Genomic DNA, 15,008 nt, shown 5'->3' with positions numbered 1-15,008 from the left:
CTTTCTTGTGTTCCCATTTTTTTCCTGATTTTTAATAATGGAACATATTACTTTTATAACTAGAAAAAGTATTAAAAAGACATTTCTGTTTTGTGTAATTGAAGAAATTTCTCAATTATTACTTTCCTCCAGTAATACTTGTATGTATATGTACTTTTCTCATCTTTATAGATTGCATATATTTTACCTCTGTTCATAGAAATATTGAGTTGGTGAGGCACCACTTTTTAGTCTTAGCAGATTTACCTACGTGTCTTCTCTTGAAGATTAACCCTTGGGAGGTCAGAACACTCTTTAGGGATTATGAAACATTCTAGGAGATTAAAATGTTTCCCTGTCCTGTGCCCCTTGCTGCAGTCCCTGCATAATCTAGAATACTAGATCTCCGGGCTCTGCGACTACACCTTGCGTTCCATCCTTGGAGGTGGGGCTTGTCCAGGTCATCCCGAGGAATACACGGTGACTGGGTTCTCATTGCAGGTACAGGAGCCAGCTCCGGAGTCTCTGCCAACTTCCCCAGCACCTCTGGCAGCAGCACCCTCTCTCCTTTCCAGCACGCCCACAAAGGTAAGGATTGCACTTCTGCAGCTAGCCAGCTGGAAATGAGGGGCTTGGATAAGAGCAAAAGGGAGGCTGGAAGCAGCTATGAGGAATAGCAGTAGGGCTCCTCAGTGCCCCCAGTAGCAGGAAGGTGGTCATGATCTCTGCAAGGAGTGGAATGGATCTCTCCATGGGTGTTCTGGGCCCCTTAGAACATGCTGGCAAGAAAAGCACATCCTGGGGATGGCAGGGTGGTGCTCAGAGCACAGGCGGCCCCTTAGAGGGGAGCCAGCTTCCTGGCCGTGGCTGGGCTTGACAGCAATAGCCATTCTGTTGCTGGCTTTCAGATAAACCTACTGAGTTCAACACTTTAATATTTGTTTCCAGTAACTACGTTTCACTACCTATTCCCTTAGGGATGGAAAATCTTGAGGAGGGCAAAAGACCCCAAGACCCATGTTTCTCTCAGATCAAGGCCTCATGCTGCCATCTGGCAGTTTTAATGCTGTTATTTAAGCATATTTAGAGCCCTGGTCTCAGTGAGGCTTGGGGGCCCTTCAAAATCCCACAGTGCACTCAGTGTGCCAGCCTTGGCATTGCTCTCCAAACCTGACCTGTACTTTCACAGAGCATCAAAGCAGGAAGACTTTGCTAGGATATATGAGTCTCATTTCCTCCAGACCCCAAGTGAGGGGCAGGAATAGCACACCACAGAGAATATTACAACATTTATATCATCCATACCTGGCATCCAAATAATGATACTCCCCACATGACAAGCTGAGGCCAGTTTTCCTGCAGACACACCCCACTGGGGAGGATGGGCAGCTGTGGAAACAGGCAGTGCTGGGGCTACAAGCTCTATGCCTCTTCCTAAAGGGCTGCCACCTCCCTTACATGGTCCCCAGTGCTTTAGATCTTATCCCTTTCCCATGGTGGGTAACCTGGATCCTGCCTCATGACAACAGGAATCTTGTGATTTCAGAGAATTAGAACACACGTCAGGGCATTGTATGTATCAACAGCAGGCATTACTGGGGAAATGACTGAGAATCGCCTGGTGAACCGCCCCAGGGAAGAATCATGGTGGAGGTGATGGAACAGAGGAAGAGGTGTGGCAGCACCTGTACCACCTTTGCCCTGAGACTCCGATTATTACATGCAACTGAAATTGCATGAGACACAGGACAGAGCCAAACCAAAAATAGAATTTCTAGCCCTCAGAAAAACCTTGGGTGGAACTGTCTTCAGGACACTTGCTCATGGGTCTCTTCCTCTCCATATCCCACCTGACCCAGGGCTCCCAAAGTAGTAGAAGCACAAGCAAGCACCTCAGGAACAACTGAGTGAACCCAAACCATGGGGTTCCAGAGAAGTCTGGATCAGCCTTAGTTGAGACCAGCCAGGAGAGCTCCTGGGCAGTCCTGACATGATTCCCAAAGAAAATCTGTACAGCTTGGGTCTCAGGCTAAGCAAGTGTTTTGGATTCTGAGGGTCCCCTGGAAGCATCTCCTGCCACAGGCACTGCCATCTTCTCAGAGGGCGGGTCATGCCGGCCTGATGGGCTCTTGTAGGGAGTCCTGAGCCCTATGTTGCCCTCTCTCCCTGCCTCCAGCAGAGCTCTCAGGCCAAGGGCACCTGGCCACAGCCCTGATCATTGCCATGTCCACCATCTTCATCATGGCCATAGCCATTGTCCTCATCATCATGTTCTACATCATGAAGACGAAGCCTTCAGCCCCAGGTGACTGCTCCCCAATGCCCCTACACCCACCCCACAAACCCTCACTCTCAGATTGCTCCATCAGCTTACCCTGTCAGCGAGCCAGGCTCCTCACACCCTTCCCTTTCTCCAACCAGCATGCTGCACCAGCCACCCAGTGAAGAGTGTGGAAGCCCAAGTGAGCAAGGAAGAGGAGAAGAAAGAGGCCCAAGGTCTGCATACACAGCCCCCACAGCACGGGTGTCCATCTCCAGGGTGGAGGTTGTCTGCCCCACTCACCAGCCTGGCCTCATGACACTGGTGTTCCCATGCAACGTAGAACAGGGCTGCAGGAAAAAGTGTCAGTGCCCCCACATTGTGCTTGGCTCTGAGGGTGGTGTGGTTTAGACACCAGTCAGGCCTGCTAAAGAGGAAGTGAGCAGGGAAGGATGAGCTCAGAGTCAGGGGCCGACTCCAGCTCCCTTCTCCCACCCCCAATCTTTCCATTTATCTGCAGACAGCGTGGTGATTTTCTCCGAGAAGGATGAATTTGAGAAGCTGACTGCAGCTCCAGCCAAGACTGCCAAGAGGTAAGCCAAGCCAAGGCAGCCACTTACCATGGGATGGAGCAGCCCCCAGCCCAAGGAGACGTCAGGGATCCTCTTGGGTTCCTGAGCAGGAAGGGGAGCTGGGTTGCCAGATGGGGAGCACATGGAGAAGCCTAGCCACTGGCTGGAGGCTCCAGAGGGAGCAGGGCCTCAAGACCGGCAAGGCAAGTGAGTACCAGGTTTCAGCCTCACCACTGACCTGCAGCAGGGGCCAGGCAGCATGAGGGGCAGGTGGTTAACACCTTGCTCCAGGGCCAGATGCCCTGGGCCTTCTTCTTCTACATCCACCTTCTGCATGCAGACCCAAAGCCTGCGAGTGCCCCTTTCTTCTCCAGCAGCCTACTGCGGCCAGCACTGACACTGACATCACTAGTGCTAAGGCCAGCACTAGTATCCCTAAACCCTGAATGGCAGAGGTGATGATGATGGCTACCAGACATCTGGCCGCCAGGCACCATGCTAAGTGTAAGCACCCCATGAGCAAGGTGCTAATATCCCTGATTGTGGGAAGCCAAGGTCTGGAAGCTGTCACATGCCTGAGGTCACACATCCATGAGTGGCAGGGCAGAGAGCCAGAGCCCCTGGAGCTCTGACTCCAGAGCCCACATTGTACAGGCTCCAGACCAACCACTAATGCTTATGAAGTAAGGCCTCTTAAGGAAGAGGTTTGGCATATGAAATTTGCACCATACTTAGTGCACATTAGGATGTAGAATCAGCCCTGGCTCTAATGTCTAGGGCAGAGGGAAGTGAACTTTTCCTTAGCCCCTTAGATGGTAATTTGAACTTGGTCCTGCTTAGGTTCCGAAAACCCACCCCATGGTATCAGCACCCTGTCCAGCCTCCACCCACTTGGCCATTCCAGGACACCGTCTACCCAAATGCCCATGTATTTGGGGCACAGAGGCCATGGGAGACCCCCAAACTAGTTACAGGAAGAGCAGAGGAGCAATGCCTCCTGTCCTGGCCTCCGGCCTGGGACCTTCCTGTGGTGGGTGAACTCTTGCAAAGGCTTTCATTTGTAGGAATGATCATGAATCCACATGTTCATGTAGAGCTTTGGTGTTAATAAAGCACTTCTAAACATGTTACATTTGGAAAACCCCAGCATCTCTCAAGACCCCTGACACAAGGTCAGAAAGCAGACTTAAATCATGAAATCTTTGCATGCTGGAAGAAAAGAAAGTGTGTCCACCTCAGCAGGCCCTCAGACGGCAGGTATTTCCTGTGAGTGCCTCCATTCCCACTGACCTCATTTCAGAACACCAGGGCATGCAGGGGCCATGATGCAGGGTCTGGCTCTGCAGAGTGCCTCCCTGGGGACAAGTTTCTCCTCCACCCTCCAGTCTATCCAGCCTGGTGTTGTGGCGGCCTCTCCTCTTCTGTTCTTCCAGCCTTTGCTCATTCTCAAAAGTAAGGAAAAAGGAATACTAAAAAGGGCAGGGATGTGTCCCATGACTTAAGCTTCATCTAAAGAATAAGGGAAATTTGGGGTATTTGGAAAAATATTTGGAAAAATAATACTTGTTTCATATGTAAATGTCAAGTAAAACTTAAAACCCAACGATGGTGCTATAGAAGACAAGGCACAGAGCTCCTCTCCCCTCTGCCTGCTCTCAGTTCTTAGGGAAAGGACCTAGGACAGTCAGTGGTCTCTGGGGACAACCATGCTTTTGTTCCTAGCCTGCTGTCAAGTGGAGACAGCAGCAGGCCAGCCAACTCCAAGTGAGTCCCTTGAACCTACTGGGCCTCACCTTTATCTGGTCTCTACAGTTGTGTTTGAGTGTGGGCTTCATTACTGTAACCCAGTTGCTAGAAAAGAATAATTCTTTGTAAGTCTTCAGCCAGACCACAGGAAGCCAGCAGGATGCCTATAAAAAAGAATGCTGTTTTTTATATATTTGGAATGATTTTGAGAGTTTAAGCTCCACCCCACATGTGCCTAAGGCTGTGGACAATGAGCAGTGGTGGAAGTGGGCCCACATGACTTCCTGGGGGATTTCCCAGAGCCCCTCGCCAGGCTCTCTGTGACTCCCCCCCCACCACAACGCACACATTTCAGCCAGGTCACCCCCTAGTCAAGAGGGGGTCCCCAGGCAGGCTCCATTCAGCTTTGTTTTGGGTTATTCCAGAGAGCTTGCACAGATTCGGTGCTGGCCACATAAACTGTTTGCTTTTAGACACGAGGCTGAACCTGGCACTTTCCTGCATTAAATATAGGAAGCTGTGATGTATTTAAGAAAGCTTGACTGAGCTAGGTGGGGGTGGACAGATGAACAGATGCTGTCCCCCTCACTGTTGGACCCCAGCCCTGCGGTGCTCATGAGACACCTTGTGAGTCCTCTGACAGGACACCTGCAGGCCACCCAACATCCGGGTCACTAGTTGGGAAAATAGCAGAGGACGAGGAGTAAGAGCGGGGCACGTCTCTCTCGCTTCATGCCCAGAAGCTGCTCAGTAAAAGCATGGGGAACAAGTCCCTGACCCGGTTGTCTCCCCACTGGGAGGACGTATCAGGGCTGCAGTTAACACACACCCTTCTGCTTCCACAGCGAGAATGACGCATCATCGGAGAATGAGCAGCTGCTAAGCCGGAGCATGGACAGTGATGAGGAGCCTGCCACTGACAAGCAGGGCTCCCCAGAGCTGTGCCTGTTGTCGCTGGTTCACCTGGCCCGGGAGAAGTCGGCAGCCACCAAGTCAGCCGGGGTGAGGCCCTGGCGCTGCCGCACGCACGCTCACCATTCCCCAGTAGACCCACCGCCAGGAACCTAGACAGAGTGGCAGGTTCAAAACGATATAGTAAAAAAATAGGAAACTTATCTCTCTATTATAGAACTTTACAAAAGAAAATGAAAATAAGCAAAGAAAAAAAAGTTAAAATTGTTTGGGATACCATAGGACAGGAAAAAACCTTTGCAAACATACTGGTGTGTATCTAAGCAGACAAGCGTATGTATATGTGTGGGGTGGGGGTGGGAATGGGCATATGAATACACACACATACATAATATGCATTTTTCATGTAAAATTGTCCAAAGGGCTTGTCACCTAAATCAGGCCCCCACCCTCATGGCAGGGTGCATGGGCAAAGAAGCACAGGTCTGCCCAGGCTGCCTGAGTGTGTAGCACTTGGGTCGTTGGCAGCCCCTTGGGACCTATTCTCCCAACCCCAGGTCAGCATGTTGCTAGGTAAGGTAGCTTAGGGTAAAAAAAAGTCCCTCCATTGGGAAGCCGAATCTGGCCTGGGTCTGGACAGGGATGCCATGCTCTGGGCTGCCCTGAGTTCAGGGATGTCTGTAATGGCACCCATCACTTGCAGGGACCCTGGAGGCCTATGGAGTTTTTCTGAGAGGTATTGGCTCCTGTGGGGCATGGGACTTTTCAGCCAGGGTCCCTTCTGCACTCATCCAGCATGGGCCTTGTGTCCTTACCCCAAGCTGTGTGCTCTGGGAGAAGAGTCTGTGGATAGCTGCAGACACGGCCATAGCATCTCAGGCCACCGCTGGCTGGGGTCCTCACCACTTACCCTCCCACACAGACTGATGCAGGTGTCTTGTGAGCCTGAATGTCCAGTGGGAGCAGCAGCCTCTACCTCTGTGAATACTGAATGTGCTTCAGGCAGAGACCTGAAGAAAAGGCTTTCTCCCTGTGATTTCCTGATGAGATGTTCATGTGAGGGCGCCATTCAGCATTTCTGACTAGAAGTCAGGGGAGAGCAGCTGCCAACACTCCAATGGAGAATTTGTGTCTTTGATGACTACCACTTTCCCTTGTGAAAATTAACATTCTCTTAACTTTTCCTATAGATTCAAAGTCGAAGGAAAAAGATATTGGATGTGTATGCCAATGTGTGTGGAGTTGTTGAAGGTAAGCATGGATGCACTGTTGGGGGACACTTAGCCAGGTTTCCCCAAGGATCTTGTCCCAATCATCAATATGTAGGAAACAGCTCTGGTAGGAGTCCTGAGGCCCCATGAGGGCTGAGAAAGGCCGCCCACTCTAGCTTGTCATGCTCCTTATCCCAGTGGCTGGGGAACCCACTTCAGGTGTGGAAGGACATGGGATTTGGCATGAAGCTATTTAAAACTTTTGCCTGGCACTCCCCACAGCCCTTTCCCTCACAGGACAAGAAGATGACACCCATCCCCAGGGCAGAGCCTCTCTAGGGGACTGTGGATTCAGGATGATCTAGAGAACAGTGTCCTCCAGTGTCCCCAGATCCTGTCCTTACATTGGTGTTTTCAGTCACTTACCCAATAATTAGCTGGCCTTGCCCTTTCCCTGTGTAATGGTCTCCATCCACAAAGATGCTTCTGGAGCAAGCAAAGTCAGGCTGTATCACAGCAAGTACCCTCCAGGTATGGGCAGCAGGACTAGGAATATAAACATTTCAACCTGAAACAGGAATCCACACTGCCCACTTCTTCTCAATCCAGGCTCTAAATCACCTTTGTATTCACCCAGGAGACAAAACCCCTTATCACTGAGGTTAGGGAATGTTCCCGGCTTCATCAGGCCACTCAGTCCTGCTCTCACTGGCATCCCTCCTTGGACTTCAAGGTCTGGCCCAGGCAGCAGGAGTGGAGCCTGGTGCTCTCAGTTCTCCGCACAGTTAGAGCCCAGCATACCTTGCCTGGGGCAGGCTCCCTGGCTGGGTGCTCTGTTGGTCAGAAATAAGTTCTAGGGGCCAATGGGGCGCCTGGGTGGCGCAGTCGGTTAAGCGTCGACTTCAGCCAGGTCACGATCTCGCGGTCCGTGAGTTCGAGCCCCGCGTCAGGCTCTGGGCTGATGGCTCGGAGCCTGGAGCCTGTTTCCGATTCTGTGTCTCCCTCTCTCTCTGCCCCTCCCCCGTTCATGCTCTGTCTCTCTCTGTCCCAAAAATAAATAAACGTTGAAAAAAAGTTCTAGGGGCCAAGAACTCTACTTGGCTGCCTGCTGAAATATGGCATCTCTTCTCCAAAAATATACATGCCCCAGGGTCAGCCTGTGTGATAAGGCTGGCAAGGCCAAGGGACCTCAGCTGCCCAGTGGAGGGCAGCACTGTGGAGTTATTCCCAGTGCCAGTGGCTCTCTTCATGGCAGAAGGAAGGACACAGAGGAGAAAGTGACTGCTGGTGACTCATCCCTGCATGGGAAACACCAACAGCCTTTGGTTCTAAAACCTCCCAGAAAGAGGAGGATCCATATATCTTTTCTTCCCCCACCCCCATATGCAATTTGCTTCTAAAGGAAAGTCAAGGGAACTGACAGGAACCTAATAAAGATCTCTGAAAAGAAGTCTCTTCATTTGAAAAATAAACCATGTCTTTAAATGCAATAACTCCATGGAGAAATAAATGTAATAAACCAAATTTCATCCCTGACAATAGAAAAAAAAAGAGGTTGTTGTTTACTTTCCAAGTGTGTGAAGATTTTCCTGTTATCTTTGTTATTTATTGATTTATGGTTTGATTCCATTGTGGTAGGCAAATACACTCTTTCAATTCTTTTAAATTCTTTTGTTGAAATTGAAGGCCTGTATTCTGCTATTGTTGAGTCAAGTGTTCTATAATGTTGATTGGATTTTCTTCATGGTTGGATTTTCCTTGTGTTGTTGAGTTCTGTATTCTTGCTGATTTCCTAGTAATTGTTCTATGAATCACTAAGGGAAAGGCGTTGAAGTCCCCAACTGTAATTGTGGAATTGTCTATTTCTCCTTTAAGTTCTTCAGTTTTTTGCTTCATATATTTTGGAGCTCTGTTGTTTGATTTCTTCAGTTTTTTGCTTCATATATTTTGGAGCTCTGTTGTTTGATGCATATAGATTTAGGATTGCTATGTCTTCACAGACAGTGGATTGACCCTTTTATTAATGTCCCTCTCTATCTCTGGTCATTTCCTTTATTCTGAAGTCTACTCTGTCTGATGTAATAGCCACTTGTGCTTTCCTTTTATTAAGTGTTTACATAGTATATCTTTTTCTATTCTTGTACTTTCAACCTGCCTATATCATTATATTGGACATCAGCTTCTTGTAGATAGCATATAATTAGGATATTTTTAACATAGTCATTGATATGTTAGCATTTAAGATTGCTATTTTATTTTTTGTTTACTCTTTTTTGTCTCTGTTTTTCATTTCTCTGTTTTCTTTTTCCTGCTTTCCTTTGGGTCACTTGAACATAATTTAGAAATACACTTTGATGTTTTTTGAGTGATGTATACTATATGTTTTGAGTGCATCTTTTTCCATAGCTATTTTAGCAGTTTCTCTAGGTACTGTATTATATATACATATATAATCCACTGAGGTCATCCTTTCACTAGTTCAAGGGAAGTATAAAAACCTTACATCCTGGGACACCTGGGTGGCTCAGTTAAGCATCCAACTCTTGATCACAGCTCAGGTCTTGATCTCAGGGTCATGAGTTCAAGCTCCCCACTGGGTTCCGCACTGGGCATGAAGCCTACTTTAAAAAAAAAACAACGGCTTCTCTTTATGTCTTTCCTGTTTATAGTTGTCTTAAATATTTCCTCTCTCTATATATAGAACCACATCAGTTGCTTCAAACTAGCAAACATAACTCAGAAAACCTAAAAGGAAAGCTATTGTGGTTACCAATATTTTTGCTTACTGTGCTCTTTACTGATGTTCCAAAGTTCCTTCTTTTAGCATTTCCTTTCTGTTTAGAGACCTCCCTTTGTCATTCTTTTAGGGTAGTTCTCTTGGTGACAAATTCTTAGTTCTCCTTCATTTTGAGAATGCCTTGATTTTCCCCTCACTCTTGAGAGGTATTTTCACTGGGCATGGGGCACTGTGTTGACAGTTCTTTCATTTCCATAGTTGAAAATACAGTGCCACATCCCTTTGGCTTCCAGGTTTCTGATGAGAAATACTTTCTCATTCTAATACTTTTCCCCTGTAGGTAAAGTGTTGATTTTTTTCTTGCTATTTTCAAGATTCCTTTGTCTTTAGCTCCATGAATTTATGATGTATCTTGGTATGAATTTCTTTGGGTGTATTCTGTTTGGAGTTTTCTCAGCTTCTTAAATCTGTAGGCTTATGTCTCTTTCCAAGTTTGGGGAACTTTCAGTTATTATTTCTTTTTTCATCCACACTCTCTTTCTCCTCTCCTAGGCCTCCATGACAAAAATGTGAGATATTTTGTTATAGCCCCACAGGTCCTTGGGGCTCTGTGTTTTTCAGTTTATTTTTTATCTGTTGTTCAAATAAGTGATTTCTATTCTCTTACCCAGTTCACTAATTCTTTCCTCAGTCTATATTCTGCCATTGAGCATATCTACTTAACTTTTTATCTCAATTGTATTTTTGCAGTTCTAACATTTCTACTTGGTTCTTATATTTTCTATCTTTTGCTAAGGCTTCCCATTTTTTTTCACTTGTTTTAAGCATGTATGTAATTATTTGTTGAAGCATTTGTATCATGGCTTCTATAAAATCCTTGTCAGGTAATTCTAGCATCTCTGTTATCTCTGATATTTTCTATTTTTATTTGAGATTTTTCTAGCTACAAAAACCACAGAGAATTTGGCTGACCCTGCCTCACACTCTTTATCCCTTTTTGGAAATATTTTCAAAAGTAAAATTAAGAACATTTGAGATCTTCCTAGTTCTTGGTAGGATAAGTGGGTTTCTATTGAAACCTGGAGAGTTTTATGTCATGTTATGAGACTCTGTGTCTTATTTAAACCCTCTGTTGTATCTGGCTTCCTCTGATACCTCTATGGGGGTAAATATCTAGGTTCCCACTCAGCCTTCATTTACACCCAAGTAGGAATCTCTTTTTGTTGATGGCAGAGGGATGGGGTGGGAAACTGTTTTTCCAAGTGGTCTCCACTGATACCACTGGGCTGGGAGGCTTGTTACCAGCTGATGATGATAAAGTCCAGGCTCTTGACCTTGCCTTCCCTGAAACCTGGTGCAATGTAACAGCCTATGGAGAGTGGACATCCAGGCTTTGCTGGCCTTGTTGAGGGTGGGGCCACAGTTTTCTCTGTGGTGTTTGGCTGTAACAAAGCAGTTACTGTCTAAATGTTTTCTTCTTGCTAAGCTTCTTTTTTCCTAGTGCTTTAGTTAGAGCAGGCATCTGTTGGACGATTTTGGTTTGTTATTGTTCATATTTCTGGATTGCCAGACTCTTCAGCTCCATGTCTTGGATAATGATGCAAAAGGCTCAGCACCATGTCATTGCTTTATTCCCAAGCTCTCTACCAGTCTGTCTTTTCTCACCACTTTCCAGAGTCTCTTTGTGTTTGCTTTGTACAGAGCATCTAGGGTTTTTAGCTGTACTTACTAGGAGCAATCAGGAAAAGCATGTCTACTCCAGCTGCCAAAAGTAAAAATACATCATTTTTAAAAAATGCTCCCAGGGAAGTCTAACAGGCAGGAAGATTGAGAACCATGGGACCACTCAGGTTGCAGTGAGTTGGCTCAGGTAACACCAATTTTGGGCTGTCTTTGAAAGCACTTTTCATAAAGGTGACTGCTGTCTCCATAAAGGGCATAATACTGTCCTTTTGACTCCCTCCTCAGCCCAGCTCCATGTAAAGCACGGTAACCTAAGGGTAGCCCATATTCAAGGCTTTGGTGACTGCTGACAGTGTTCTTGAGGGGATTATTGTAACAGTCAATATAGTGGCTATTTTCCTAGGAGGAAGGGGCTGTTATTGGGGTTAGGATCCATGGTAAGGCTTCTCTTGTGGCTGGCAAAGTCCTGGGTGTAGTTCACCTCAAGCTCTGCACTTATTTTATATGGTTTTCTGCATCTGTGTTTTATTTTACAATCTTTTTTTAAGTTTTAAAAATAATTTTTAATGGTGTTGAGCTTCTATTGACTGCCATTTGCAATGTCTGACTATGGCTATTTGTCCTCAGGTCTCAGCCCCACAGAGCTGCCATTTGACTGCCTTGAGAAGACAAGCCGAATGCTCAGTTCCACGTACAACTCCGAGAAGGCTGTTGTGAAAACATGGCGCCACCTTGCCGAGAGCTTTGGACTCAAGAGGGATGAGATTGGGGGCATGACAGATGGCATGCAGCTCTTTGATCGCATCAGCACAGCAGGCTACAGCATCCCAGAGCTGCTCACAAAACTGGTGCAGATTGAACGGCTGGATGCTGTGGAGTCCTTGTGTGCAGACATACTGGAGTGGGCTGGGCTTGTGCCACCTGCCTCCCAGCCACCCACTACATCCTGAGGAGCCTGCCTATAGTCTGCCCTCCCTGGGAGGCACCAAGGATCTACCAAGGGCTCTGGAGCTGTGAGTGCTGGCGACAGACTGCCAAGAGTCAGGCTTTTTCTGCTGTCATGAGGATTTGCCTTAGGCCATTCCAAGGAACAAGAGGAAATGAGGCCTGTCTTCTAATCTAACCAAAAATAAAAGATTAAAGTTGGGATAGTCCCAGCTACCCACCTGTACCTCACCAGGCAGGATGAATATTTATTCAACTCATTCAAGGGATGTTTTTGGGTGCTCAGATGAACCAAACAATGTGGGGATGACAGAGGTGAAGAATCTAGTACCTGTTTTTAAGGAGTTTACAACCTCAGGAGAGACAGAAGACGTGTCTACAAACCATCTTGCTAGAAAACATCAAACAGTCTAGACGAAGGGATACTAAGAAAACATAATAAGTTCTGAGGGAGGGAGATGGCTCCCCACTGGGGTGATGAAGGAGGGCAGCATCATGAAGAAAGAAGCTCGAATGCCTGGTGAAATGGCTACCAAAGGCAGATGCCACACTCCACATAGTGTGTCAGGTTTGGTACAAGTCTGTTAATATCCTAAGTGGCTGTTCTTAAGGTCATTCGTATTCCTACAGCCCTTCCAATCACTAATGGAAGAGTTCACTCTGTGGCCTGCCTTCTGTCACTGATCTACAAGGCATGTGTTTGTCCAGTCAAGTAGACCTGTGTCCAGTGGCCAGTTTCACCTATTGCCTGATTCCCAGGCCTGAGACCCAGTGGTTTTGTATTACACATGAATTGCTTTCCACTCTCATCCCTAGTCAGATTTGACCCTTTGGGGGCAGCAATGTTCAAAGACACAGTCCATTTAAATTATGTGTCAGCCTGTTTTTGCTTCAAACAGAAATGAGTGGTCAGCTATATGTGGAAAGAGAAATTGTGACTTCCTAGGAATTCAGCCATGCATAATTTTAGATTCTGAGTGTCTGAGACTTGTGAATGAGCCTTGTGACATGAGGGTTTCTGAGCCAGTCAAGGAAAATGGAGCCTCACAACACAGGCAGGCCCTGGGCTTTAAATCCAAGGACCTGATTCTAGTTGTGCCAGCTTGGGCCATTCTCTTCTCCCTCTTGGGCTTCAGTTTCTCTTTTGCAAAAGAGAGATTAGTCTGTGATTCTGTAATCAGGAAAAGTAAGGTTTAGGTGGGCAACAGGAAAGTGGACTTCAGGAAATGCCAGGCCTTCAAGGTGCACATTGAAGTGAACACAGATGAGTCATCAAGATGAGACTAGAAGCAGAAAAACTCGGAGTAATTATAATTGTTTGACATACACTTAGAGGTAAAGTAATAAACTGGCATTGTTCTTGGCAAAATCTCTTACTACACCTGCAGTTGCCAAGAACATGGGAGCTGGGGTAGTGATCATACCAGGGGTTTAATTTAGAGTTCACTGCTGAGCTTCCTAATGACAGATCCGACTATAGTTATTACCAAATTAAAACCAGTCTCTGACTTACAAAGCGATGTTTTTAAAATTATAAGTCACATGACTGAGCAAATGCTTTGGGGAGAGGAAATCAGTCATACATTTAGAGCCAACAAGCAATTTCCCACCAATGAATGTAGAACATACTGTGATAGGATCATAATTAGGTCCTGAATATTTAATATCATCATTTTCTGTGTCTCTTTGCTGTTTTTCAGAACCTATTTGCTATATCCTACAAGCTAAGTACTCCATGGCAAAACTTAATTATCCTTTTAATCCCTCTTTGAAATCCTATGGCACCCCTTTCTCCTGCTTTGTGATGATGATGATGAGATTGTTCCCCTGAATCAGGCTGCAAATGTCACATGTGATGAGAATGCTGTTCCAGGGAGACAGCTTGCAGTTTCCCAAGAACAATATTTTCAGTGAAGAAGCAGAGGCGGCTGTTCCTGGACCCAGAGCTTTGCCTCATTTCACACTTACAATGCTGGGGCCAGATGTCTAGCCAGCATCATGCCATGTTTCAGTGATTCTCAACCTGCCATTTTTAGAAAGTTAGTCCTTATAGAGCTAAACATTCCTTTGTCATTTACTTATTTGGACATAAATCCAAGAATAGTCTATTCTGATGAGCTTTAGCCTACATTGTGGAATTCAAATCAATGCGACCATAATGATTATCACTGACCAGAACAGGGACTTCCACCCTGACATTTTGTATGGAGACATTCATTATTTTGCTATACTTAAAAACTTTTAGGAAACACCCTAAGCTGGAGCTGTGGGCCTTAGCCAGTGAAGTCTTAATTGTTAATAGTTTTGTCTCATCCTGTATATATAACTTATTATATTTTACTGTTTCAATAAACTAATAAAAAGGAGATCTACAGACTGCTACAATGTGAGTTCTTTCTGGGGGTGGAGGGAGGGAGAGGGCAGGTGAGTGGAGAAGCCTCTGATTGCTCTGTTCCTGGTTATTGCATGTGTAAGATGAGACCGTATGATTGTGACCAGCCTAAATGAACTTCCTAAATTTTTATGCCCTGGGCCATGCACTCAACAGAAGCAAACATTACAGTGAGATTGTAAAACAAAAACAAAACAAAACAAAACAAAAAAAACCGCTTTGCTTTCCAAGTTGCCATCACTGTATCACTTAGGTACTGCTATGTAACAAACCATCCCAAAATTCAATGGCTTAAAGTGACAATTTATTATTATAGTTCGGAGGTCACTAAGGATCCTAGGTGACCTAAGTTGGGCTCAGTTGGCTATGATTTAGATGGGGCCTATGGCTGTTGGGATACTTTAATTGGGGTTGCTGTGTTCCAATGTCCCCCATCCTTGTCCTCAAACCAACATCTAGCCTATGCCTGCCTTCATCATGGCAATGACAGAAGTGCAATAGTGAGCAGACACACAAAGTTCCTTCAGGCCTACACCCAGAACTGGCACACCATCACTTCTAGCTCATTCTT

At 46.2% G+C, this 15,008-nt stretch overlaps 1 protein-coding gene across 3 annotated transcripts in view; it reads left to right on the top strand.

Moving 5' to 3' along the window:
* The window catches only part of EDAR (ectodysplasin A receptor), an 89,565-nt gene extending 75,154 nt beyond the window's left edge, over window positions 1–14,411 (top strand). For 2 of the 3 annotated variants that reach the window (XM_086701495.1, XM_086701492.1), the window contains exons 5-11: window positions 481–567; window positions 2,156–2,284; window positions 2,401–2,475; window positions 2,760–2,832; window positions 5,403–5,559; window positions 6,660–6,720; window positions 11,728–14,411. In XM_086701495.1, the coding sequence (XP_086557621.1) occupies window positions 481–567; window positions 2,156–2,284; window positions 2,401–2,475; window positions 2,760–2,832; window positions 5,403–5,559; window positions 6,660–6,720; window positions 11,728–12,050 (905 nt within the window). In that variant the 3' untranslated portion in view covers window positions 12,051–14,411. The remainder of the gene's footprint in view (window positions 1–480; window positions 568–2,155; window positions 2,285–2,400; window positions 2,476–2,759; window positions 2,833–5,402; window positions 5,560–6,659; window positions 6,721–11,727) is intronic. The other variant, XM_086701493.1, reaches the window with a different exon arrangement.
* Window positions 14,412–15,008: the final 597 nt, after the last annotated feature.

Source organism: Puma concolor, chromosome A3 (genome assembly GCF_028749965.1).
Source record: "Puma concolor isolate L17-30 chromosome A3, mPumCon1.1.hap2, whole genome shotgun sequence".
Lineage (NCBI taxonomy): Eukaryota > Metazoa > Chordata > Mammalia > Carnivora > Felidae > Puma > Puma concolor.
This window is presented reverse-complemented; position numbering and strand designations above follow the sequence as displayed.